At 43.7% G+C, this 24,393-nt stretch overlaps 1 protein-coding gene across 3 annotated transcripts in view; it reads left to right on the top strand.

The window, feature by feature from the left end:
• Window positions 1-24,393, top strand: part of PIP4K2A (phosphatidylinositol-5-phosphate 4-kinase type 2 alpha) — a 172,689-nt gene that overhangs the window by 123,008 nt on the left and 25,288 nt on the right. For all 3 annotated transcript variants that reach the window (XM_036092628.2, XM_036092629.2, XM_078075220.1), the window contains 3 exons: window positions 342-494; window positions 13,247-13,393; window positions 19,022-19,060. In XM_036092628.2, the coding sequence (XP_035948521.1) occupies window positions 342-494; window positions 13,247-13,393; window positions 19,022-19,060 (339 nt within the window). The remainder of the gene's footprint in view (window positions 1-341; window positions 495-13,246; window positions 13,394-19,021; window positions 19,061-24,393) is intronic.

Below are 24,393 nucleotides of genomic sequence, written 5' to 3'. Positions count from 1 at the left end.
TTCATCACTGGAACCTAATTTGATTCAGAAGAAAATTTGAGCTCTTGTCCAGCTCATAAAAGAAGAAGGTGAACAAAATAACTTTGATTGTAATTCTAGGCATTAGCCTACTCTGAGGACATTAGAAGAATAGTATATATCCAGTCTGTTTTCATTTCATTTGAAGAACTAGCAATTTGAGTTATGACGAATATATAATGTTGTCATCCTACTTATACCAGTTTGTTACAAACGTAAATGTGTTTGGAAAACTTGTGAGGACAACACATGATCTGGAAATCAGAAGGCCGTGCCTCTAACCGGTCTTTTCCCTCCTCCCCCCACCTTATCCCGACCGGAAGAATTCCTTGACCAGGAGCGCACCCCTTCCCAACGATTCCCAGGCACGCAGTGGGGCTCGATTCCACACTTCCTACGACAAAAGATACATCATCAAGACCATCACGAGTGAAGATGTGGCCGAAATGCACAACATCCTGAAGAAATACCACCAGGTAATTTTTCTCTATTTGAAACTCTTGAGAAAGTTAACATTCACTATGAATTATGACCAAGGCCAAAGATATAGTTAGAAAATGACGAGAACACCTTTGACAGAAAAATCTCCTCTAGCTGGGTTTATTAACATCCCTGTGGCCAGATTACTGATAGTTAACATTTAGGAATTCTTGTACTATGAAGGTCAGTAGTTATTTATATAACACTTTTCATGTAAATACTCTTCTGCATAATAATTTTGATGATTACCACTCTGAATTTTAAGTCACTCAGTTGAAGATTTAGCAATGTTTCAGAAGTGTTTCAACCATGCCAGAAGTTAGGTGTTGACCTCTTGGGTATTTATCCATTTACGCCTCCAAATCCTATCGTGCTTTCTCTGTCTCATCCTGTCCTGGCCCCAGAGAGATCCACCCTACTCTGAGAAAATTAGTCAATTTTAGAAAATTGGTGTTTGTCTACTTCCTGCCTCCTTTTCGCCCCTCAGTGTTCTCCTTTCATAATCCCCTGGGAATAAAATGAAACTACTGTTGGGAGCAGTGATCTCTCTCTCTTTCCCTCCCTTCCTGTCTCCCTCTCTCTTTCCCTCTCTCTCCCTCAATCTCAATAAATTCCAACCCAAGTGTGCCTGGTAGAGCACATGCACCCAGGTCCCAGCTGGAGCTGTAAGAGGCCTTGCCTACTGTGACGTGAGAGCATGAAGTCCGGTGTCAGACATTCCTGGGTTCAAATCCCAGCCCTTGTCACCTTCTAACCATGTGACTTCTGGACTTCGGAGCCTCTGTTTCTTCATTTAGACAATGGAGGTAATAACAACACCTGACTCTGAGTCCTGAAGGTTAAGCGGGAGAGAGCACAGCAGTGCTCAGCGCAGAGTCTGCCACGCCCTGGCAGCTCGGTATACGCCGACTGTCATCGTCGGGTTACCCGGTGTCCTGAGAAATTGTGGTCTTTGGCATGAATATGGCCATTGCTTGCAACATCATGGCAGTCATCTTCAGAACTGGTGTCTGGCTACATGCCAACACACACACACACACACACACACACACACACACACACACACACACACATTTGCTTTTAGACTCCTGCTGCGTTTTTTTACCTATATAGCTCCAAATCCTCCTCACAGGTAAAGATTGGCTGTCACAGAGGATATTCAGAATAAAGTGCTGAGGGCCCCGCTTGTACGAACCGAAGGATTCTGAAACATTAAGTCTCAGCCTCTCAAAGTGACTACTTTGCAGGCAGTGCTCGTTTGGATTTGTGAGCTCTGAGATGTCTGTTTAAAAGTCAGCTTCCCTACTTTATGGTCACGCATGATGCTCTGACATCATGGATCATTTCTTGGCAGTTGCTTTTTCTTCCCGTCTCTGCGAATACAATCGATTGTATTTTGCTTGCAGTGAAATCTATTAAAAATCTTTGAGCTCTATTCTGTTTCTGGAAACTGGGAACTTTTCCTAATTTATTCTCTAAAAACATTAGTCAGCCTCTCAATTTATTGAATATCTAAAAAGTCTTTTGTAACATCTTTTCCTTTTGAAATTTGTTCTGTAGCACTTACATTGTTGCCTAATACAAAGGACATTTTAAGATGCCAGGATAGTACGGGTGAGGGTGAAAACACCAAGGCACAGGCTTCTGAATGAATCGAATTACAAAATGGGACTTTTAACTATTCACCTTTTAAACTGTCTACTATTTCATTTCTCCCCCTCTGGAACTTAATGTCATACTTAGACATTCTTTTTATTCTTTCTTTAAATTACCTCAGAACATTCAAAGCAAAGTGATACCTCAGTGACTGATGAAAACATATTATTCTGATACGTGGCTACAATACCGTTCTAATAAAATGTGACATGCAATTCAAACATCAACTTCCTGATGACAACTTTGAGTTCAGAATTTTTTTGACTTTCCAGAAATCACTGTTTGAAATGTTTCTCTGGGGTAGTCACTGTAACCTCGCATGCAGATTTGACATGTCATCAGTATTCCATGAAATACACTGGGGATCAAAATAAATCTATTGACGTGCTTCTGGGGCTTTCCCAGTGCTAAAGATTGCCTTTCGTTCCACTGCTCGAAAACAATTACTTTTCTTGGTATGTTCTTTACCGAGAAAAGTCTGTTATCCAACATCTAGCTTTTTCTTTCTTCTTAAAAATAGTATTTTAAATCTAATCTAAAGTGTCTTAATGATTGAGAATTGCCACTATTAATACAATTTATTTCAAGGGCATTAAGTTGAAAGCCAGGAGACCTAGATCCTGGCTTTTTAAGAAATGGCTGCTTAGGTGATCTCGAAGCTCAGTTTCCCCATCGATGTTTCATTCATTCATTCATTCATTCATACATTCATTCATTCATTCATTCAGGGATTTACCCTGACCTAATTCCAGAAGGGATATCAGGTGGCCTTCAAAGAAGTTTGAAACACAAGACAGAATAAATGGGAAGAGAGGAAAGGAGAGGGTGAAGACACAAAATGGAGGCTGGATGAGCTGAAAACGTCATGCCAGGATGCCAGCATGCCTGCTTGCACGAGGGCCGGGAGTTTGAGTTTCCTAGGAACCAAAGTTGAAAGAGAAACCTGAGCAAGTCCATTACACAGCTGCTGTGCCTGAAGATACCAATGAATCGGTTGATCGGGAGGACTGGAACTGTTCTTAGTCCTAGGATCAAACAGAGTTGTCTTGGTCTAAGGAGTACCCCACAGAGAGGACATGTGACACAATCAGCGTCATCCTTGCAAACGCCCATGCAACACAGAATTTCACAGAACTTGAAAAACTCATCAGTGCAGGCTGCTGAAACCACACTGACACACAATTATACTTAGCCACCATGGTTGTGCAAGGGAGGATGCAGTTTGCCCGGGCTTCCTGACCCTCTGCCAGCCTGGCTTCCTTCAGGCAGGATTTGAATGTTCTTCTCGCCACTCCTTTCACAGGCCACCTTCACTCAGGGTACTGGTGATGTGACACGGTGGCGAGCTCAGCCTTGTCCATCCCCAGGTGTAGCTGTTGCACGCGATTGGACACAGGCCTCATCATCTGTGATCCAGAAGAGATCTCTCCAGGCTTTGTGGTTCTCTGGTCTAGTCAGTGGTGCTCACGGGCATTTGCGATGCATATCAGGCCTTTCTTCCAACTTTACGTAGGCCTGGGCCAATTCGAGGATTTATGTGGAGTCTTACAAATTTTTGTCTTCTGCTTCAGCGGCAACTATCAGTTCTTCTATTTCATCTTGCTTTTTGTTGCTTTTACCTTCTGATGTGCTGTGCTTCTGAACTGCCTGGTCTGGACAAGCAGAGAGACTTGGTCCAACTGCCTGTCAGTGGATGGGACTGGCTTTCAGAGAGGGTGTCTCCCGAGGAGCAAATGGCTAGACTTGCCGACAGCTGTGTTATCCTGTGGCCCTTTGGCTTCCCTTTTCCGTTCTCTTTGCTTTCATTGTTTTCTGTTTTGATGGACTATATCCAGAGCTGCAGCTATAGTCTGGAAGGTTAAAATCACCATGAGGCCAGTCTCTGGAGAAGTGGAACATTGCTAGATGTTTAAATAAATTCTTCCTGGGACTAAGCTTCTGACGAGCCAACCTCACCAGTGACACGGTGTGGTAGGTGATTCAGAGCTCAGACTCGAGCTGTCTGCTGCAGTTCACCCCTGACCAGCTATGTGACCTTGGGCAAGTTACCTAACCATTCTACGCCTGCTTCTCTGTCTATAAAATTTGGATAATAGTACCTCCTTCGTTGGGTATTGTGCTAATTAGGTGAATTCATATTTACAACCTGCCCAGCTTGGTGTATGGTAAGTGCTCTATCAATGATTGAATAAGATAAAGCCCATTCTTCTACTTAGTTTCGTACCTCCCAGTGTTGAAATCATTAACCCTGTCAATCCACTAGGGGGCCCGGTTTCTAGTATCGTGTGGCACTGTTACAGAATTATGAAGATTCAAACCATGAGGAACTAGAATTTTCCCCAAGCCCCCGCGTCTTGCCTTAGTCTTTACTTGCAGCCCAAATCCTGCCCTAATTTCCACTCAGCATCATCTCTCAGACCAATGGAGAATTTCTATTAAGCAAAGCAAACATATATAAGTCTCTTTTACTTTATTTGGTTTTCTCTTTGTTATGTTTGGGAAAATAACCTAAAGTTTTGGTGTCAATACCATTTTCTTTAAATTTCTGTTAGGCTAGAACAAACTTGGGTCTTGTAAATGATGATTATCAACCAGTGTCAGAAGAGCATTTGAAAAGGAAACAATAGTCAAGAGCCTGCTGGAATGTCTTACTTCTCTTAAAATGACCGATTTTTTTTTCCCACTGGCCTGAAATCATTGGGAGTTCTGACATCATGTAGCTTCAGCTTTAACTGAAATTCAGGGTCAGTGTTAGTAAAACTGTATAAGTTTTAGGAGAGGGAACAAGTTACTGTATACATCGTTAAGAAAGGCCTAAGAATGTATCATTAAGAATATCTTTTTAGGTTTTGAAATACAGCGTTTAAATTTACTTCTTTCTTATTTCAAAATGACTGAAATGATAAATCGATAAGGTTGATAAAGTAACCTCAAAATCCTTTTTTATCCTTTGCATTGGGAAACAACTAGTAACTTGAACCGAATCTGGATGTCATGCCTGAACATCTGAATTCCTTGTTAAATAAGCTAGCTAGTACCTCACAGCTCAGTAGAGGATGTTGGAGTGAATGTTTGACTTTTTTGGACCCTCCTTGGAGTACATCTTTTTATCCTCCCATGAGGGACAGTGGGTGGTGTTGGTGTCATCATTCAAAGAATGAGCCACAGTAGAAGAAAGCTCAAAAAATAGGCACTGTAATAGCTTAAAACAGTTGGGTGTTGTGCAGAATGAGAAAAAGTTACATACTGCATCAGTGCTTCTCATACTTCGATTGTAGACACAACACCCAAGCCCCATGCAGAAACACGCGATTCTCACTCAGTAGGTCTGGGGTGGCCCAAGATGCTGCGTCTCTAACCTGCTGCCAGGTGACACTGATGAAGCTTGTTAGATGGCAGGGCACTATCTACTTTCTAGAGCTAGAGAAACACTCTTAGTCGGCTCTTGGGTTTTTGATCCCCTATCTGGAGGAGAGGTCAATTAAGATTTGCAAAGTAGGTTAAAGTTTCAAGTCCAGGAGTACCCTGGAACTCTGCTCCTACAGCTGAGCTCCCAACAGGGCCTCTGCCCTCAGAAGCTGCAGACACATTTCTTGGCATCTCTTCGTCTCTTCGTAGAAACATCAGGAAGGCCTTTGCCATCTCTCGGGTCCCCAGGGAGCTCCCTCCTGAGCTCCACTTTGCAGGCAGGGAGTGGCCGCTTGCTAATGGGGTGATCGGAGCCCTCAGTTCCCATCGTCCTACCCATTCATCCTCAGGCTTCTGGGGAGCTGCCCAGCCCATTCACCAACACCCGCTGCCCGCAGCAGATTTCCTCCAGTTTCTGGAAATTCTGTCATCCTTCTCTCTTTATACACCGTTTGTCTCCTCTCATCTCTCCAACAGCTAGAATGTTCTCATTCTGGTCTTCACGGCTCTTCACTCCTCTTTCCCATTTTCCATCTCCAGACATCCCTGCTTGCGAGATTCCGGGGAAATTCCTCAGCTCTGCCAGTCCCGGTTCTCTCTTCCACTGCCTATTCTGTTGTCTCACCTGTCCAGTGGGTTTTTATTTCAATAATTACATTTTTCCTTGTAGAAGTTCCATTTTTAAAAATCTGCCAGTTCATTCCTGATAGTTTCTTGTGTTAAGTTCATCTCTGAAATTGCATCCTTTATTTTTTAAATGTTTTATGCATGACTGTTCAAACTCTATTTCTGATGGTCCTAACCTCTGCAATTTCTGGGAACCTGAATTTGTTGTCTCATGGGCCTGCTGCCTCTCCATCAGAGTGACCTTCCCAAGCAGAAGCCCCCACAGTCTGGGGTCAAGACGTTGACTAGGGATCAAATCTATCTACGTAGGGTAGGATTGGGCAGAAGGGGAAGTCAGATCACCATGCAGGCCAGCCAAGCTGCAGCCAACTGGTGGGGTGCTCTTGAGTCCTCCCCACCACCCACTCCAGAAGCTCCCACGTTTGGCCAGAGTGACCGGGAGGCAGACTTGGAAGAAGCTGCCAGCAAGGCTGTGGACTGCACTCCACAGCTGGGCGGGAAGATCTTCTCCAAAGGCAGCCATACTTGCCTTCTTGTGTTTGATGGTCTTGTTGAGCTCATCGCCTCATCTCCAGCGGGCCTCAAGCTGACTTTGGGAAAGGTGTTGTCCCGAGAGTTTTATCTATGCTGAAGAAAATGAATGGAGAGCACAACGTGTTTCTGTCAGAATCTAGCACCTCCCAGCTCCCTGCCTCTCCTGCCACCCAGCCCAGCTTCTCTGGCCCCAGCTCCTCCCCCTGTCCTGGCTCGCTGGCACACCTGCTTAAACTTTTGGCTCCCGACCCCAGGCACGGGCCACCGGGGGCGCAGCTCCTGACTGGAGGGCAAGGGGCTGGTTCTGGAACCCGCCTTCTTTGACCAGCTAAAGCCTCCCATCGGGTGCGGATCTAGTAGAGGCCACGGTCCTCTCAGATCTCCTTAGGGTGATGTTGGAGCAGCAATTCTGCATTTTCACTGTGGTCAATGAATAAATGTTATCTGCACTTACGATAGAGTAGTTCTTACAAAGTCATTTCATCTTTAATAACCGTGGTGTTTCTGGGTCTTAATTATGTGTAACAAACAAGAGGAGCATCAGTGTTTTCCTTCAGGTATATTCTATATTTTCTGCATTATCTCAGTACTAAGAGTGTTTGTAAACACTATGGAGGAATGTTCCTTTCAAATCTGATTTTATCAATTTTAAGAAAAGCAGTAGTTTTGTGTCTATATTAGCTTAAATGTAGTCATCCTTACATTCTTTTTTCACCTCAAAACTGTTTGAAACCAAAATAAACTCTATTAACTGATACTTAAAGACCATTTTCCCAAAACATTAATTCAAGCTAAGTTTGGATTTATTTATTTGTTTGGTCATTCTAAAACAAAGCAATCCTTAATTTCAGGCTGTCTTTCTTTCTTTTCTTTCATGTTGTCAGTGATCTATAAACATAGCCAGAGGCACAATAAGGATTACAGATAATTTAACCTTTCAAAAACATTAAATGAAACAAGACTTTACATTGAAGTATTAATTTGATGCTATATTAAATTGTCACTTCAAGCCTCTAAAAAAATGAGTGAAACATGATAATAACAGCAATTTCCAAAGCCAGAGCCCAGGCTCACACTCTCGCGCGGAGATATAAATATTTATCCGTTGCAGTACATCACTTAGAATCCTCTCTGCTGAACCCTTCAGTCAGCTGTGAATCTTTTAATGGCATTTCATTTTGCATGAGAAGAGCAACAGAGTGGGGATTCATAATACTTGTTATTCTTGTTGAGCGCCTAAGAGCGAAGGAAACAGATCTTATGGCTGTTTCATTGTATATGTTTTAAAAATTCTGATTTCACCGTGTTAATTTATCGTGGTATGACAGTTCTAACAAACCCATGGCTATGTAGGAAAAAGTTCTAAGGAAGACTTACGAAGAGATAAAATTTGGTTTTATTGATTGTACCATGGAATCGTTTACAAGTACCTTTTTTAAAAGAAGACAGAAGGAAGTAAAAACTGTTAGTGTTGGAGGCATAGGTTTCAGACAGAAACACTGCAAGCAAATAAAAGTTTCTGAGAGTACTCTTGAAAAAAACAGAAGCCACTCCATGATTAGTAACAGGTGACTTGAGGTATCCAGCCAAGAAAGTACAAAAGTGAAAAATAATAACAATATTTAAAAATGCATTTAAATGTAGGTAATGCAGTGAGTTTAACACTGAGAGCTGACCCCAAGAATAACTGAGTGTTTTAGCTTCATATAACAAGCATAATAAGAATTGATGATAATCAAGTTCACTCTTTGAAAATTGGGGAGTAAATATTCAGTACCTATTCAGATGAAAACTCAGTGTCATCGTGGATTTGCAAGCATTTGAAAGCCACCAGTCCAGGTGCCAGACCGAGCTTCTCTTTGGTGTGAGAGAAAAGCTTGGCTGCAGGTGACATAGAGAGCCGGCGTTATGCCACAGGTAGGAATGTGTCGGGAAAATGCCACATTCGAGAAGCCACTGAAAGGCACACTCTCCAGGATTGTACATATGCAGCCCATGCTCTCATAAAAGAATCCTCTCTCTTGCCTGATGTGTGCTCTTAATTTCTGAGCCACACATGGCTGTTCAGCATTGCCAAGCGTTTGGTCCAATTGTGGCCTTATCTCCCTTGGGACCTCAGAGTGGCAGAGGACAGAAGTTGCAAACTCATCTGACTTCTAGAAAGGAGTCCACCAGGCTACTGTAGGCACTGCACCTGCTGAGTCTGGAGACTGAGATATTAATATAGCGGGTGGGGAACACCCATGTGTCTCTGTCCTTTGCCAGTAGGGAAGGCCTGCCTTGTAGCCACATCAAGACAGTGGTTGAAAGTGAAAGAAATACTCAGACCTTTCTTAAGGAGTCATCCTCAGGATTAAATTGTTATTTCTTCATTCTTGTAGTCTGGAAATTAAGCATGTAGAAGGGAGGAAGCAAAGATTCCTTAGATTATCTTGTGATCAAATCAACGTTAAAAAAGAAATTAAGAGATGCTGAGGATGTTTTTCAATATTCAAAAAAAAGAGGGTGCTCCTGCCAAATGATTGGTTATTGAAGAATGGCATGATATGGGGCGCCTGGGTGGCTCAGTTGGTTAAGCGACTGCCTTCAGCTCAGGTCATGATCCTGGAGTCCTGGGATGGAGTCCCGCATCGGGCTTCCTGCTCAGCAGGGAGTCTGCTTCTCCCTCTGACCCTCCCCCTTCTCATTCTCTCTCTCTCTATCTCATTCTCTCTCTCAAATAAATAAATAAAAATCTTTAAAAAAAAAAAAAAAAAAGAATGGCATGATATTGTAGTGCCCACAATATACCCCTTTCTTCTTATTTTGGAAGCATTTATGTACAAGTTGTTTTGTAAATTTGTCAATGATGTTTAAATTCTTGAAAGGAAAGTGCTCAGAGTTCTGATCCTAAAAGTAACATGAGAGAGAAATACAATTTTTTTAGTGTTTCTTTCATATTTACAAGAACATTACCTCACTTTATCAGCAGATACATACATTCACAAAACTATTCATTTTTGGAAAGTCTTTGTGGAGGTTCGTTGAAATTGAGAGTTCCCATCATGCATTTAAAATAAAATTCATTTCTCAGCATTTTAGGGATACATCAGGTGCTCTCGGAAGTCTCCCTCCCTCCCTCCCCGCTTCCTTTTCCACCCCTCACCCCAGGGTCTTGGTTTCATCTTGTTCCAGCTCAGGTCATGGGCAGTCAGTCCCCCGCAGTCCTTTTTTTCCCAGGTCTTCACATTCTTCACAGAAACCCTATGCCCTCATTACTATCATTACTCCTCTTCTTCAAATGCAGAGGCACAGAGAAGTTGAATAATTGGCCGAGGGATACACAGCTTGTGAATGTGGAGCTGGACCAATAGGGCTCCTAGCCGCGTGATGTGGCTGAGTTGTGCAAAGGGCCCAGCTAAAGCTCTGGCCATGAATTTACAGTCGCCCTGGATGTGGGATTACCCTGGTAGTTCGTGTGTGGTTTGCAGATGTGACCACTGGGGTCAGAGTTTGTGTGCAGCATTTCCGGGGTCAGCTGGTGAAGAACCCAAGAGGATGAACATCCGGGCCTCTGTGCCAGCTCCCCAGGCAGTGACGCGCCACGCTAGAACAGCGGTCCCCCAGCTTGGCGTTGCCAGAGCCACTGGAATGTCCCTCTCCTGTAATGAAACCGTCTCATCTTTTCCCGGAGCCCTGCCCAGAAATTCCGTCAGTGGGTGGGATTTTCCCCATAAATGCTTTCTAAACCGTTGGCACCAACTGTGTTGCTCACCAGTCCTGGAATCTTAATAGGATAGGCTTGAATATAGGTTGTGGTCTGGTCCATATTTATAAACGCAGGAGCTTAAGTCTATTAAATCTGTATTTTTCAAGGTGTTCGTCTAAGAGCCTCATCGATGAGCCAGGCCTTTGAGAAGCAGCGCATGTAGAAACTTGGAGATGCAGATTAAATTGATCTCATTTTTATATGCAGTAATTTATTTAGTCTTAAAGATAGAGGAGTTGTAGAATGTAATCCACGTGGGTGTTTTTCTGTGGGGAGAGAAAAAACCTTGTCGATTTCCTGTACAGGGTGCAGAAAGTTTCTTTATCATTTTCATTACCTGAATAATAGTATCTACTCTGTTCCGAGGCGTTCTGTGGCTTGGTACAGAGATTTTGATCAGAAAGACTTACTCTGTTGCCAGGACTTGTAAAAGATAGGCCAAGATGAGACTAATCCGAGCACAAAGAGGGGTTGAGCAGCGGTGTACCCCCCACCCCCGGGGCAGGGGACAGATATGCATGCCCTGTGAGCCTCCAAAATACCTACACAGAGCCTGCCTCGGAGTGGACGCCAGTCCGCGTTCCTGAGTTCGGAGGACCAAGCAGATGCACGTACCATTGAAGTTTCTTATGAGAGTTTTGAGTGAAAATAATTGTTAACTATTACCACTGTCCTCTGCAGAGGGAGGAAGAATGTAGTACAGCACACAGGCATGGCATGAAGTATTTTGATATACTAATCCTCACAACAACTTTCCTTGCTGGTAGGAATTATGGTGCTCATTTTTCAGAAAATGAAACTAAAATGAAGAGTGATCTAGTAACGTGCCCAAGATCCCACAGCTGGTAAATGGAGGCACCAGGATGCATATGCATTCTTTCCAACTCACAAACCTACATTCCTTCTACCGTGCTCACATAGTGTAGACCCCCGTAGTCTCCATGTTTTTAAGGCTCACCCAGCCATCTTTCTTCAGAGGTGAGGGACAACAGCCCTTTTTATTTCTTTAGATCAGATGTGAGAAGTTTTGTTTTCAACCAACGCCTCTTCACTGCCCGTTTTGTATTTGCAAACCTCACGTTAATTTACTGTTTTTTTGAAAGGACAGAAATAGAAAATGTTCCACTGATCTGACTTCAAAGGAAGAACAAATTGAGGTGAAACTCTACTCAGGATATATGTCAAATTAAAATGTGTAGCTCAGTTATGGTCAGTATGATAGAAAAGAGCAAGAGCATCTTTAAAACCTGCAAACACTCTGGGTGACAAATATCAAACTCATGTACTGATGTTGTTCCTCTTTAATGACAAAAACTAAAGGCTTTTTTTGACCTTTAAGGTGGTTAAATATTATCAGAGTTGATTATTGACAGTGCTTGCCACTAAAAAGTTTGAAAGGGCATTTTATTTTTATTTTTATAAAATGCTCATTGTAAAATGGAAAAATTCAAGCAGCATAATTTTACAAAAAAGGGGGGAGAAAGCAAAGTTACCCCAAATTCTACCATTACCACTTGGTGACCATTCTTCCAGGCCTCTCCCTATAAATATGCACAACGTGTATGATTTTAACAATTTTTACAATTTTGGAATCATGCTGCTCATGCTATTCATTATCCTAGAGGTTTCACACACCTGTCAAGGACAAAAAAGAGCTCTTTTGAAATATTCTCTCCCCTTTCATTTTAAAGAAAGGAAAACCCAACTTTCCTTTGGAGAGTGCAGTGGGACCCATTTTATAAAGATCAGCTTTCAAAGGAGATGTGTCTCCCCCTTGTGGCCCTTTAGAGGATGATCATCAATACCTCGAGACTCATGTTGTGTTTTTGCAACTGTAATCAGAAATGGTGTCAAGGGGCGCCCGGGTGGCTCAGTTGGTTAAGCGACTGCCTTCGGCTCAGGTCGTGATCCTGGAGTCCCGGGATTGAGTTCCTCATTGGGCTCCCTGCTCAGCAGGGAGTCTGCTTCTCCCTCTGACCCTCCCCCCTCTCATGCTCTCTCTATCTCATTCTCTCTCTCTCAAATAAATAAATAAAATCTTTAAAAAAAAATGGTGTCAAAGCTGGAACTTGTCCAGTGGCCTTGATGAAATCCAACATGGGGGCCAGAGTACCTCCATCTGTCCAGAGAGCACCTCCGTCTGTCCGGAGAGCAGGAGCAAGTACTCTAGGGTAGCGTGGCACCTTCCCTTCACGCTGCTGCTCTGGTAGGCAGTAGCTCGGCGCAGTAGTGTGGTGGGTGAGAAACAAAAGCTAGGACTAGAGATGACTGTCCCAGCTTCTAACACTCAGCTCTCTCCACAGTTTCCTCTTTAATCACAGCTTCAATGCTATACTTTCATAACACTGTTAAAAGAGCTGATCTTAGCAGCCAAGTGACTCTCCCTCAACCTCACAGAGTCATCACCCAGGCTTCTGGGAAGGAAGGGGGAGGCCCTCGGTAGGGTGTGATTTCCCTTTAGAGGAATTAGCAAATGGACCAATCACTTGCCGTCTCGTCTAACACTGTTATATCCAACTTTTGACTTTACAAATTAGTTTGGGATGTTAGGGAAAAATATCTCTTTGGAGAATAAGTTGAGTTTTCTTATCTATGTATACGTGGTGATCTCAGATCCTGGTCAGGCAGTGTAAACACGGTCATTTTCTGTAAATAGGACCTTAGTAGTTGGAGGGTTTCACGTTGTCTAAACACAAAGGCAGAAGAGTTATATTTTACATCTGAATGAGCACGTTTTGATTACATAATGTGTTCCTTTTCCTCTCTCCTGTGCAGTATATAGTAGAATGTCATGGGATCACCCTTCTTCCCCAGTTCTTGGGCATGTACCGGCTTAATGTCGATGGAGTTGAAATCTACGTGATTGTTACAAGAAATGTGTTCAGCCACCGTTTATCTGTATATAGGAAATACGACTTAAAGGTGAGATTTTTGTTCATGTTTATTAAGTAATTAAACAAATGTTGTAATTGATCATGCTAAACACTTAGGAGGTGCTCAGAGCTTAAAGCCACCAGGCAACTAAACTAGCAGTGCTCACCTGCAAGTGAAGCAAGGATCGCTTGCTGGCTTTACCAGACTTTTGCACATGTTAGGAGGTATCACGTCTGATTTTCAAGGAGTTATTTATTGAACACCAGCTACATACCAGGCACTGTTTTGGTGCTGGGAATAGTGTGATGAACAAAATGGACCAGACCTGCGCTCAAGGAACTGACATTGTGGTGGGTGCAGACAGACAATAAGTAAAAGTAGTGAGTAAATCCTATAGCATAGTAAGAAGTGGTAAGTGCTATGGATAGAAGTGAAGATGGGGAAGAATGGGGGACAACCCTTAAACAGGGTGTTGGGGAAGCTTTCACTGGAAAGATGACATTGCAGCAGACCCAAAGGAAGAGGGCATAAGCTGAAGGAAGGGCCTTCCTAGCAGAAGACACAGGCCCCGAGACCGGCTATTACAAAGACCCTAGGTGAGAGGCACACCACGGGAATTCTGAGGGGAGTGAGGTGAGCTGACTCTTTGGATCACTGACTTTGGGGGAGGATGTCCAAGTTGGGAGCTGGCAATTTGTGACCTGCCTGCATGGCAAATCCAGCTTGGCCATTTTTGTAAATAAAGTTTTATTGGAACATTGCCATGGCCAGTGTTTCTGCATCACGTGTGGTTGCTTTTGTACTATAATGGCAGAGTTGAATAGTACCACAGAGACTGTTCGGAACCACAAAACCTAAAACATTTACCAGCTGACCCATTCAGAAAAAGATTGCCACCCTTTGGTCTTTGCCAGTAGATCTCAAATTTTTTGATCTCAGACTCCTTCACTCTTAAAAGAGGACCCCCGGTACAGCCACTGTGGAAAACAGTATGGAAGTTCCTCAAAAAATTAAAAATAGAATTGCCACATGATCTAGTAATCCCACTACTGGGTATTTACCCAAAGAATACAAAGACACTAATTTGAAAAGACATATGCACCCCTATGTTTATTGCAGCGTTATTTACAATAGCGAAATTATGGAAGCAACCCAAGTGTCCTTTGATAGATGAATGGATAAAGAAGATATGGTATACATATACAATGGAATATTACGCAGCCATTAAAAGGAACGGAATCTTGCCATTTATAACACCGTGGATGGATTTAGAGGGTAGCTAAGTGAAGTAAGTCAGTCAGAGAAAGACAAATACCGTATCATTTCACTCATGTGGAATTTAAAAAACAAAACAAATGAACAAATTTAAAAAGAGACCAAAAAAACCCCAGACTCTTAAGTATAGAGACAAACTGACGCTTATCACAGGGGAGGAGGGAGGGGGATGGCTGAAATAGGTGATGGGGATTAGGAGTATACTTATGATGAGCACTAAGTAATGTATAGAATTGTTGAATCATTATATTGTACACCTGAAACTAATATGACATTGTATGCTGATTATAATGAAATTAAAATTTTTTAAAAGGAGGACTGTCAAAAGCTTTTGGGTTGTATATACTGCTATTTACAACGTTAGAAATTAAAATAAGAAATTTTTAAATGCTTACTTTATTTATAATTTAAAAAACCATTACATGTTAGCATATTTTTATGAAAAATAGCTGTATCTTGCAAATCAAAAAATTGAGACAGGTGACCTTTTTTTTTTTTCCTTTACATTTTTGCAAATCTCCCTAATATCTGACTTAATATGAGATAGTTGGAATGTCCTATCTGGTTGTGCTGTCTGTTGTGATGTTACTTGATTGACGTGTATGAAGAAAGTCAGACCTTAACACAGATACATAGTTGGAAAATGGGAGGGTGGGTGTTTTAATAACTTTTTCAGAAGTTTGTGAATACTGTTCTTTGATATTCTACCAAAACCTGACGGCAAAAGGTAATTTCTCAAGGCTTAGTTACGATGTGGGATCAGAAATCACATCAGTGAACTTTCTGTATTTATTTCATTAAAACCCATTGGTCTGTTTGCATGCTTTGATCATTTGAAACAGATGCAGTCACTGAGTTATGGGGTCTTCCAAATATTGACTCATTATGCAATATCGAGAAGTCACATTAATATCACCACAAGTCTCATAAGAGAAGTCTTTAAGTATTGAGAAGCTGTCATGCTCACGGTGGTGGATACAAGTTTTTTAAAACTCTGATTTCCACTTGAAAGCTCAAATTTTACCATTGGCAACAAGCCCTGTGCGTTGTTTTTGGTGAAACGCCAGCACACGGCTCCCCAGCATGCAGCTGAGCCCCACAGCCTTATTCTTTGAGCAAATAACTACCAAACGCCCAGATCTGAGTAAAGAGATTGCCAGTTGTTCTTTCAGGTAAAAATGTTTTAATGAAAAAAGCGGCTAGTTGAGCTCGTAACTCAAATCATCACAAAAATGACTGTTCTTAAAACATTCCTTCTTCACAAACAGAAGTGTTTTATACGTATTCCCACAAAGAATATGGAAGAAATGTGTACTCCATGGTCAAGATTTACTAATTTCATTGCTTCATCAAGGACATTTTTAGACATATATATAATGTATATTTTGTATGTATTTTATGACAAACTCTATTAGTAGCATTCGGTGCCACTGGATTTGTGCTAAGCTGCCAACAGTTTTGCCCACGATTGTTTTTGTAACATCCATGCAAATATCAAGACAGTGAAAAAGGCCGATCATGTCTCAATATTATTAGAAAGATGTTTTGACTTTGCAGAGCCCTCCAAGGGTCTTGGGACCCCAGGATGCTGAGCACACTTTGAGAAATGCTAGTCTAAGGGAGGGAAAATGGTTTAGGCTTATCTTCTCCCCTCTGGAGTTCAGATACACTGTATAAGCTTCCCAAATACAGCCTTGCTCTGTTCTGCCTCCAAGTTGAGGCAATTTTGTCGCCTGGAATCGCCCTGGTGGAAATCCCAGCCACTCTCCAGGGTTCTTGGATCATCTCTCTCACTCAGCAACCTTTGCAGTGCTGCCTAGAGGATGGACGCTGTGGAGCATTACGGGACTTTGTTCACGGGTCTGACTCCCCTATAGAATAAGCCAGAGTGACCTCTGAAGCCTCCTGTCCTGGTTTTATCATTTGTTAGCTGTGGGTGGGTTGCTGAACTTTTATTGAACCTCCGTTTCTTCATCTGTAAAACAGTGATAACTATATACCTACCTTTGCTGGGTTGTTATGAAGATTCGATTACACATGCGCGCGTGCACGCGCACACACACACACATCTGTCACGTCCGGCATAATGTGTAGCATATGGGAATTGGCCAGTGAATTTTGGTCGTGACTCATCCATCCTACTAGTAAGTGCCTTAAAGGCAAATTTTTGGTCCTTTTTATTTTTCTATTCCCCTAAGATAGTGCCTCGTTCAAGGAAGCATCTAGTAAACATATCTTGATATAAATTATACTTCTAGACTGGATATTATAGTTTTAATTTGCCTCAGACTTCCTTAATTTCATCTCCCTTTTTTAGCTTGTAGAATAAATTCTCTTCTTGCCAGTACTTTCGGTTGTGATGGAACCTGGACATCTGGCATCATTTCATGGCTCAAACTCTTGGCCTTGACTTACTAACCTTATTTTCTACTTCTGTTTGAGTTTTTATTTTGAATTCATTTAAATTTGGGTGAGTTCCCCCCCTCCCCCAGGCTAATGATCTGCATTTACATAGAGATGAAGCTTCACCAAGAATCAGAAGTAGGGTAAATTTTACTGCAGGAGGGAAACACACACACACACACACACACACACACACACACACACACACACACACACAGACCAGAAACTTGGCTAAAGATACAAAGAGGAATAAGTTTCCTCCTCTGACCAGGAGCATAGGCAGTGCTCAAATATTGCAAATATCCCGTCTTTTTTTTTTTTTTTTTTTTTTAATTTGGGAACATTCTTTGTTAGAAATCAGTGTGTAAAGGAAGCTCTTTGTGGTCTGTATTCAAGAATCCCTAAAAAAAAAAAAAAACCAACCAGGAAAACGGACCATTACAAGTGGCAGCTGCTGTGCTTGTGCAGCGGGACCACACGTTTTCCTTCACGAACAATTCACATTGTCCCTCATCGTTTCATGGGTCAGCTTTGTGCTCCTCCGATGCTCCCCCAGAAACCCGGAGCATTTCCCCTGGGCTAATAGCAGCTTCTCTGACGTCCGCCGACCTGGGAATGCTGACCACCAGGGGGATGGAGCTTTGATCCAGGGCGGGGGAGGGGGACTCTCCACAATCCGCTAATGCACGGCTGCTTCCAGGGCAATAAACGCCGATACAAGAGGTGGTCGGAGAAGCGCGTCACTGCTGACCTGGGCTTGCCTGGGTGGCCAGCGCCACGGGGGAAGGGAGAGCGGTGAAGTGGTCGTGATCCTTCTCCAACCATTTATTCAGGGAATGCCAGGCATTGCTGTGTGAGATACTGCAGCGGTCCCCGAGGAGCGCGAAGAAATTGTTCTTGTTGTATTGACATCGCTAGGAATTCACTGGCCATCTGCAAGCCAACTTTTCTTTTGCGTTAGCATCTTCCACAAACAAGGGGAAGTTTCTCTTCTTGAGCTCTACCGCACGCCCCCATTGGCATCTGGGTGGGCTTGGGTCTTCTCGGACAACCCCAGAGCTCTGAGGTGTGGCTTTGCAAACCAGTGCGGCAGAGTAGAATTGCAGAGATCAAGAACTGTCTTTTCTTCCCCTTGATACCTTTGTGCTCAGCCTAGGGCCTGGCACAAGGGGGTGCAAGTAAATATGTGTGAAGGGATTCCCAGAGTGAAGGGGGACAGGAAGGACCCACAGGGTCTTACTCAGAGTAGTGAGGACTACATGTCCATCAGTAACTCTGAAACAGGGGAGAAGGGCAGGCAGAGGGGTAGGACGGGCCCACATCTAGAAGACGTAATGTGGGGAAGGAGGCATTTAATGCCCCAGTGGCTACTGCAGCCACAAGTGGCCCACATCACCTTTGAAGATATAAGACCAACCATTTCTGGCAATCGAGGCAAGAAGCAGAGCATGGTTTTGATCTGGTGTTAATAAGTTATCATTCAAAGGGCGCCTGGGTGGCTCAGTCGGTGAAGCATCTGACTCTTGATTTCGGCTCAGGTGGTGATCTCAGGGTCGTGAGATCAAGCCCCTGCTTCAGGCTCTGTGCTGGGCATGGAGCCTGCTTAAGATTCTCTCTCTCTCTCTGTCTCCCTCTGCCCTTCCCCCGCCCCATTCATGTTCTCTCTCTTTAAAAAAAAATCATTAAAAAAAAAAAAGTTCAAGTGATTGTCAGGTTTTCTGATCTCCAGCAGGGGGACAAGAACCAGGGAGAATCAGCTCAGGTGACAAGCTAGGGAGAGGGTTGGAGATGAGCCGGCAGGAATGTCTGCAGAGCGGGGAGTGCCCACGGGGCAGAGTTGTGACCAGGGAGGGGACAGAGCTCACTCAGGGCACGGCTCCAGAGCGAAGTGGGTGCTCCTTTATTTCTGCACTCTGGCCGGGCACACTTGCGTAGCTTACACGTGTGAAGCCCGATGCCTCCCATGTGCGTGTTTTCATGACGGTCTTTGTGTTTCAGGGCTCTACCGTGGCTAGAGAAGCCAGCGACAAGGAAAAGGTGAGTACCCTGACATTCCCACCGCGGTCCCCTCCTTACGTCCACTCTTTCTCTCCTGCCTTCCACTGCGATTCTTCCGTCTCCCCTCTGCCACGCCAGTGAGAAGCACGTCACTGACCTGAGAAGTCTCCTGCCTCCGCTCTCTTCCTCAGATTAGCTGCCCCACACTCTTTGTTGGGCAATAGTAGTTCTGTTAGTTTTAAGTGTGGTTGAAAGAAACGGTTCATATGCAACATGGTCCTGAAAGCACAGCCATCTGTGTGGTTACTTAGGATCCAGACGCAGCTACAGCCCAGTAGCCAGGGTCCTAACCCCGCTCTTTCCCTAACTGGCGGCTGGGAGCTCCAGTCCTTTCCACGCCTCTCTGAGCCCTGGTTGGTCACCTGTAAAATGAGCGTGTTGAGTTTCAGTTTCACCTGGAAAAGGTTGGCTCGGATGAGCTTCAGACTCCTTTCCAGCTCTAAGATAGGATTAGAGTGCTTTTGACTTAAAGAATTAGGGATGTGGAGATTGTATCTTATATTTTCCTGAGTCACTGGACAGCAGGTAATATTTGAACTACGTTTGGTTTATTATGCAAGAGTATAGACAGATTCAACTTGAATCAGTTTGATTAAGAGTTTGGGAACTAGCTTTCTGTGTGGCGATTGAAACTGACCCAAATCGACATTTGCTTATACGAAAGGTACCTCGATACTCTCAGTTACTCCCCCTCCTCATCACCTGGCAAAGTTTTTTGACCAAACTGTTGAAAGCGGGGCTCAGGATTTTAAATTACGATTTTAGAATGTTCTCATCCTGTCTTGATTTGAATTTTACATTTCGGGAATCTACTTTTCTTTACTCATTCGGAAGTATTTATGAATTTTTTCATGGCTACCATCCTAGCTTCAGGGGCTAAAATAAGGAACCACACAGACACATCTAGCAGGCGACACAGACATTAAAATAGGAAATGACAGTTATCATGTGATAAGCAGTTTAATAGGGAGCATGTAGCACCTGACTCGGTGGGGGCAGGGGGACAGAGGGGGGCACCTGGCGCTTTAGCTGGAGGGTGACATAAGCTGCACCACTTGGAAAGGCTGTTGGAATAACTCGGATAGAGTGGTGGCCTGAACTGGGATGGTGGAAGAGGACAGGTTATAGGGAGATTTAGGAAGAAGCCACAGAAGCCGGAGACTTGATGTGGGAGGCAAACAGTGCCAGGGAGTGTGTGTGGAGGGAGGGTGGGGTTCAGAAGGACTCCCGTGGGTCTGGTTTAGACAGTGGGAGTGTGTTGGTCCCACTGAAAGAGAGAGCGGAGTGGAAGGAGGCACTAGAACCGAGATGGTCAGTAAAAAAAGGCTTGGAAGACCTCACAGGAAGGGTGATCAGCCAAGACAGGGAAGTAGCTGAGGCCACCCAGGATGAGTGTATGGAATAGAAGTATGTCTAGAACCAGCCCAGAAGAACTTCATCATTTAAGGAGTGGGTGAAAGGAGAGAGTCCTGCAGAGGATCAGCCAAAGAGACAGGAGATGAGCAGACGAGCCAGGAAAGTTTGGGTCTGTTCAGACATTTACGGAGTATCTTTTGTGAGCAAGCGTTTCTCCAAGCATTGTGAGAAATACTGCCTTGAATAATGCCCCTGGTCTTGGGAGACTTGCCCTCTAGTTGTATCCTAGAAACCAGAGAAAGAGAACTGTCCCAGAATCAGATACTTTTGCAAGGCCAGGTAGGATGAGGACTGAGAATTATCCATTGGACTTACCACCAGGGAACTCTCTGGTGACCTTGTCCATGGCAGAAGCCGGGTCACAGTGGGTGATGAAGTGAGGAACGGAAAAGGAAATGGCAGATTCTTCTCTGACCGTTTGTATTTTTACTATGCACTAGTGAATATATTTTTCCACTTCTGATCTCCACATAAATCACCCTGAAGGCACCAGCTTTGGCCAAAAGAAGCAGAAACAATGGACTGCTGGCTTCCATGTTGCTATGACTAAACGTTTCGTCCAAGTGCCCAAGACCCTAGTGGGTATTTAGGTTTTAGTCCATGAGAAACTCAGAGGTTTAGTAGGATTGGGATTTTCGCCTAGGAGAAAATATCTGGATTGTTTGAAGAGCCACACAGACTTTTCGGCATCATAACAAGAAGCCAGCCCCTGAGTAAGAGCTATGGTGGTGATGACATTCACCACTCCACGCTGGTGGCTCTGTGTTTACTTTGTTCCCAAGTCCCTCGAGACTATTGCTGGCAGACCCCACCCTTTTCCCCCCACTCTGTTCATTTTCATTATTTCAGGTTTGATCACCCGGGGCATGGTCCACTCTGACAATAAACAGTGCCAAAAAAGACAGTTAGAGGCCATGGGGTGGTTGCTGCTGAAGCCAAAATCATAAAGTGAGTCCATGTATGAAGGAAAGCCACAAATATCTGACATCCTGGAGGCTTACTATTTCATCAGAAGCAGACCATCCAGTTGCCTATCCCTCCCTCCACTGCTCTGCCTGAAGGACCACACACTTTCCAGAAACCCATGGCATCCACCCCATTTCCACTGCCCGCCTCACCAAAAGTGCTGAGCCCTTTGTGGGTATAGGTTTCTGTGCAAAGAATGAAATTACAGAATTTGTCTAATAGAAACCCACTTTTCTGAGGAGGCTACTGAGGATGCTTTTATCTTGTACTGAATTGTTCCTCAAAATATCTCCCCTGGAGGTGGGCTTAGAGAAGTCAGCGATGGACGGACCTTCCCCACCTCACATCGCGACAGATGGGAGACCCGTGAGCTTCAGTTCCCGGGCTCTTTCACATAGTCAGTGGCAGAGGTGAAACCTTACCTTCATCTGGGGTTTTTTTTTTTTTTTACTGTTAATTGTGATGTCTTGGGATTTAGAAAGGTCAGTAGTAATACCTGACATTAGTTGAGTGTATACTACGTGCCAGTGTTTTACATTTTACGTGAATCAAGTCATGTCATCCTTCCAACCATCTTACGAGGTCGGAGCCATTATTACTTCCTTTGAGTAAATGAGGTTACTTCACAGACAGGTTCTGTGACCTGTCCAGAACCCCCCACTTAGGACGTGGTGGAGTCAGGCTTCCAGCCCAGGGCTCACGTTTCTGACCACGGTGCTGTTACCCTCTGAATGACTGGCACTTCTCAGTCTCCTTTTTTTAAAGGGCGTATTACCAAAAATTCATAGCAATACCGTGAATCATGAAGCATTCCCTGCACTGACAAAAACAATGTTTTGGAGTTAAATATGGTACGAGAGCCGTTCATTTTGAGTCTTAATTTAAAAATCTTCAAAAGTCGTGAAATAAATCGTTTCTTTTCCTACTGTGTTGGCAAAACAACCAATTCACATTTCCTCCATTTGAGGCTTTCAGCATGTTTGTAACTACAGTCGACAGCACTGTATCTCACACCGGGTAAACATTAAAGTCGCCTACGCCATTGCCCTGAGGAAGAATCCAGTGCTCTCTGCTTCCTTCGGAGCTCGGGGTTCGTGATAGCTCTGCTTCCAGAAGGAGCAGCTCCAAAAGGCCACCCACCTGCCCTTCTAGTTTACAGGCGCTCGCGGGGCAGGGCCAAGAGGAAATACCTTATAGATGAGGAAGTAAAAGTCATTAGAATGTGTAATCGATGGAGACTCTGCCTGCCTGTGTGGGTAGGAGGGCATCATGGCTCTGATAGGCAGGTTGTTTGTAATGTGGCCACAACTGAGGTAACAGTCACTAAACTGTAATACGTAAAAATAAATGAAATGTATATAATGGTGCTGAACTCTTAAAAACATTGGGTTTTTTTAAGTTCCAAAAAATATCTTTGCCTTTCTCTTTCTGTCAATTTTCAGGTTTTCTTTCCATGAGCAGTTAACATTTTTCCTCTTCCAAGAAAGCATGCTATTCTTTGTCTTCACAAATAAAACCATAAATGTTATCAAAACAATCACTCTTAAGGCTAAAAATACTTATTTTCTACGTTTTCGCCTTTTATGAATGAAATCCCACGATCTGCCAAGAATCTTTTCATTGCTATCCCTGTGCAACTGTGTTCTCTAAGAAATGATTGTCATGGTGCAAAGGATAATTTTCATAAAGAATCTCCACTGACATGGCTTAATTAGTCATCTCAATTGTGAGTCTTCCTTTCATCTGAGTCATTACAACTGTTTTAATTTCCCATACTTTCAACTTGTTCATGACAAGTTTTGAAACCGTCATTTCAAATATTTAGTGCTTATATAGGTGCACACGAGTCCCGTCCCCTTCGATTTCAGCTTGACACGTAATTAGTGTGATTTGCATTAGCATAATAAAGAAGTTATGTCGCAACAATAGTGGCATCACTTTCATGGCAACAAGTACCAGAACACGCATGTACAGATGTCTTGAATATTTTTTAAAAAAGCAGAACAGTGCTTTTTTTTTCCATTTTTAAACCGTTGTCAAATTCTGACAGCTGCTATGACTTGTTTTATTCTTTAATTCTTTCCTTTTTAATGGAAGGGCATCTTCCATTCATGGCTCTAGCAGTTTAGCCGCCTCTAAATGAGACAGAGAAACGCGAATCTCCCTGGTGGTCGATCTTTCCACAGCTGCGCCGCGATTCCACTGTGACATCAAATTAGTAATTATAGCTGAGCAGGCTGCTTTTTACAAAGGACAGTCTTAGCATGCTGCCAGCAAGCAAGCGACGCAGCAGGGAGCCCGGGGAAGTAAAAGAAAACATAACCGGACTCACTTGATTTCTGGGGGATTTGACCTGACTCTTTAAAGAGCCCAGGTTCTTGAGAGAGACAGTCCTGGGGATTTACACAAATATGCATTTTGTTCATCGTTCTGCACACTTCTCCTCAAAACTCGTGTCTGATTTTATGAGGTAAAGCAGAGCCTGTGTAATGGACTCACTGGGTCACTAGACGAAGATTCTTTTTAACATCTAAGCTGCTCCCTGGGAGCCACGTGACAGGAAACAGCTGCCGCGGGATCGGCGTTTGTGTGACTGTGTCGGCGATGATCGTTGTTGACGCGTGGGAGCCACGTGACAGGAAACAGCTGCCGCGGGATCGGCGTTTGTGTGAGTCTGTCCGCGATGATCGTTGTTGACGTGTGGGAGCCACGTGACAGGAAACAGCTGCCATGCCATCGGTGTTTGTGTGACTCTGTCGGCGATGATCGTTGTTGACGCGTGGGAGCCACGTGACAGGAAACAGCTGCCATGCCATCGGCGTTTGTGTGACTCTGTCGGCGATGATCGTTGTTGACGCGTGGGAGCCACGTGACAGGAAACAGCTGCCATGCCATCGGCGTTTGTGTGACTCTGTCGGCGATGATCGTTG

The sequence above is a fragment of the Halichoerus grypus genome, chromosome 6 (assembly GCF_964656455.1).
Source record: "Halichoerus grypus chromosome 6, mHalGry1.hap1.1, whole genome shotgun sequence".
Taxonomy (NCBI): Eukaryota; Metazoa; Chordata; class Mammalia; order Carnivora; family Phocidae; genus Halichoerus; species Halichoerus grypus.
This window is presented reverse-complemented; position numbering and strand designations above follow the sequence as displayed.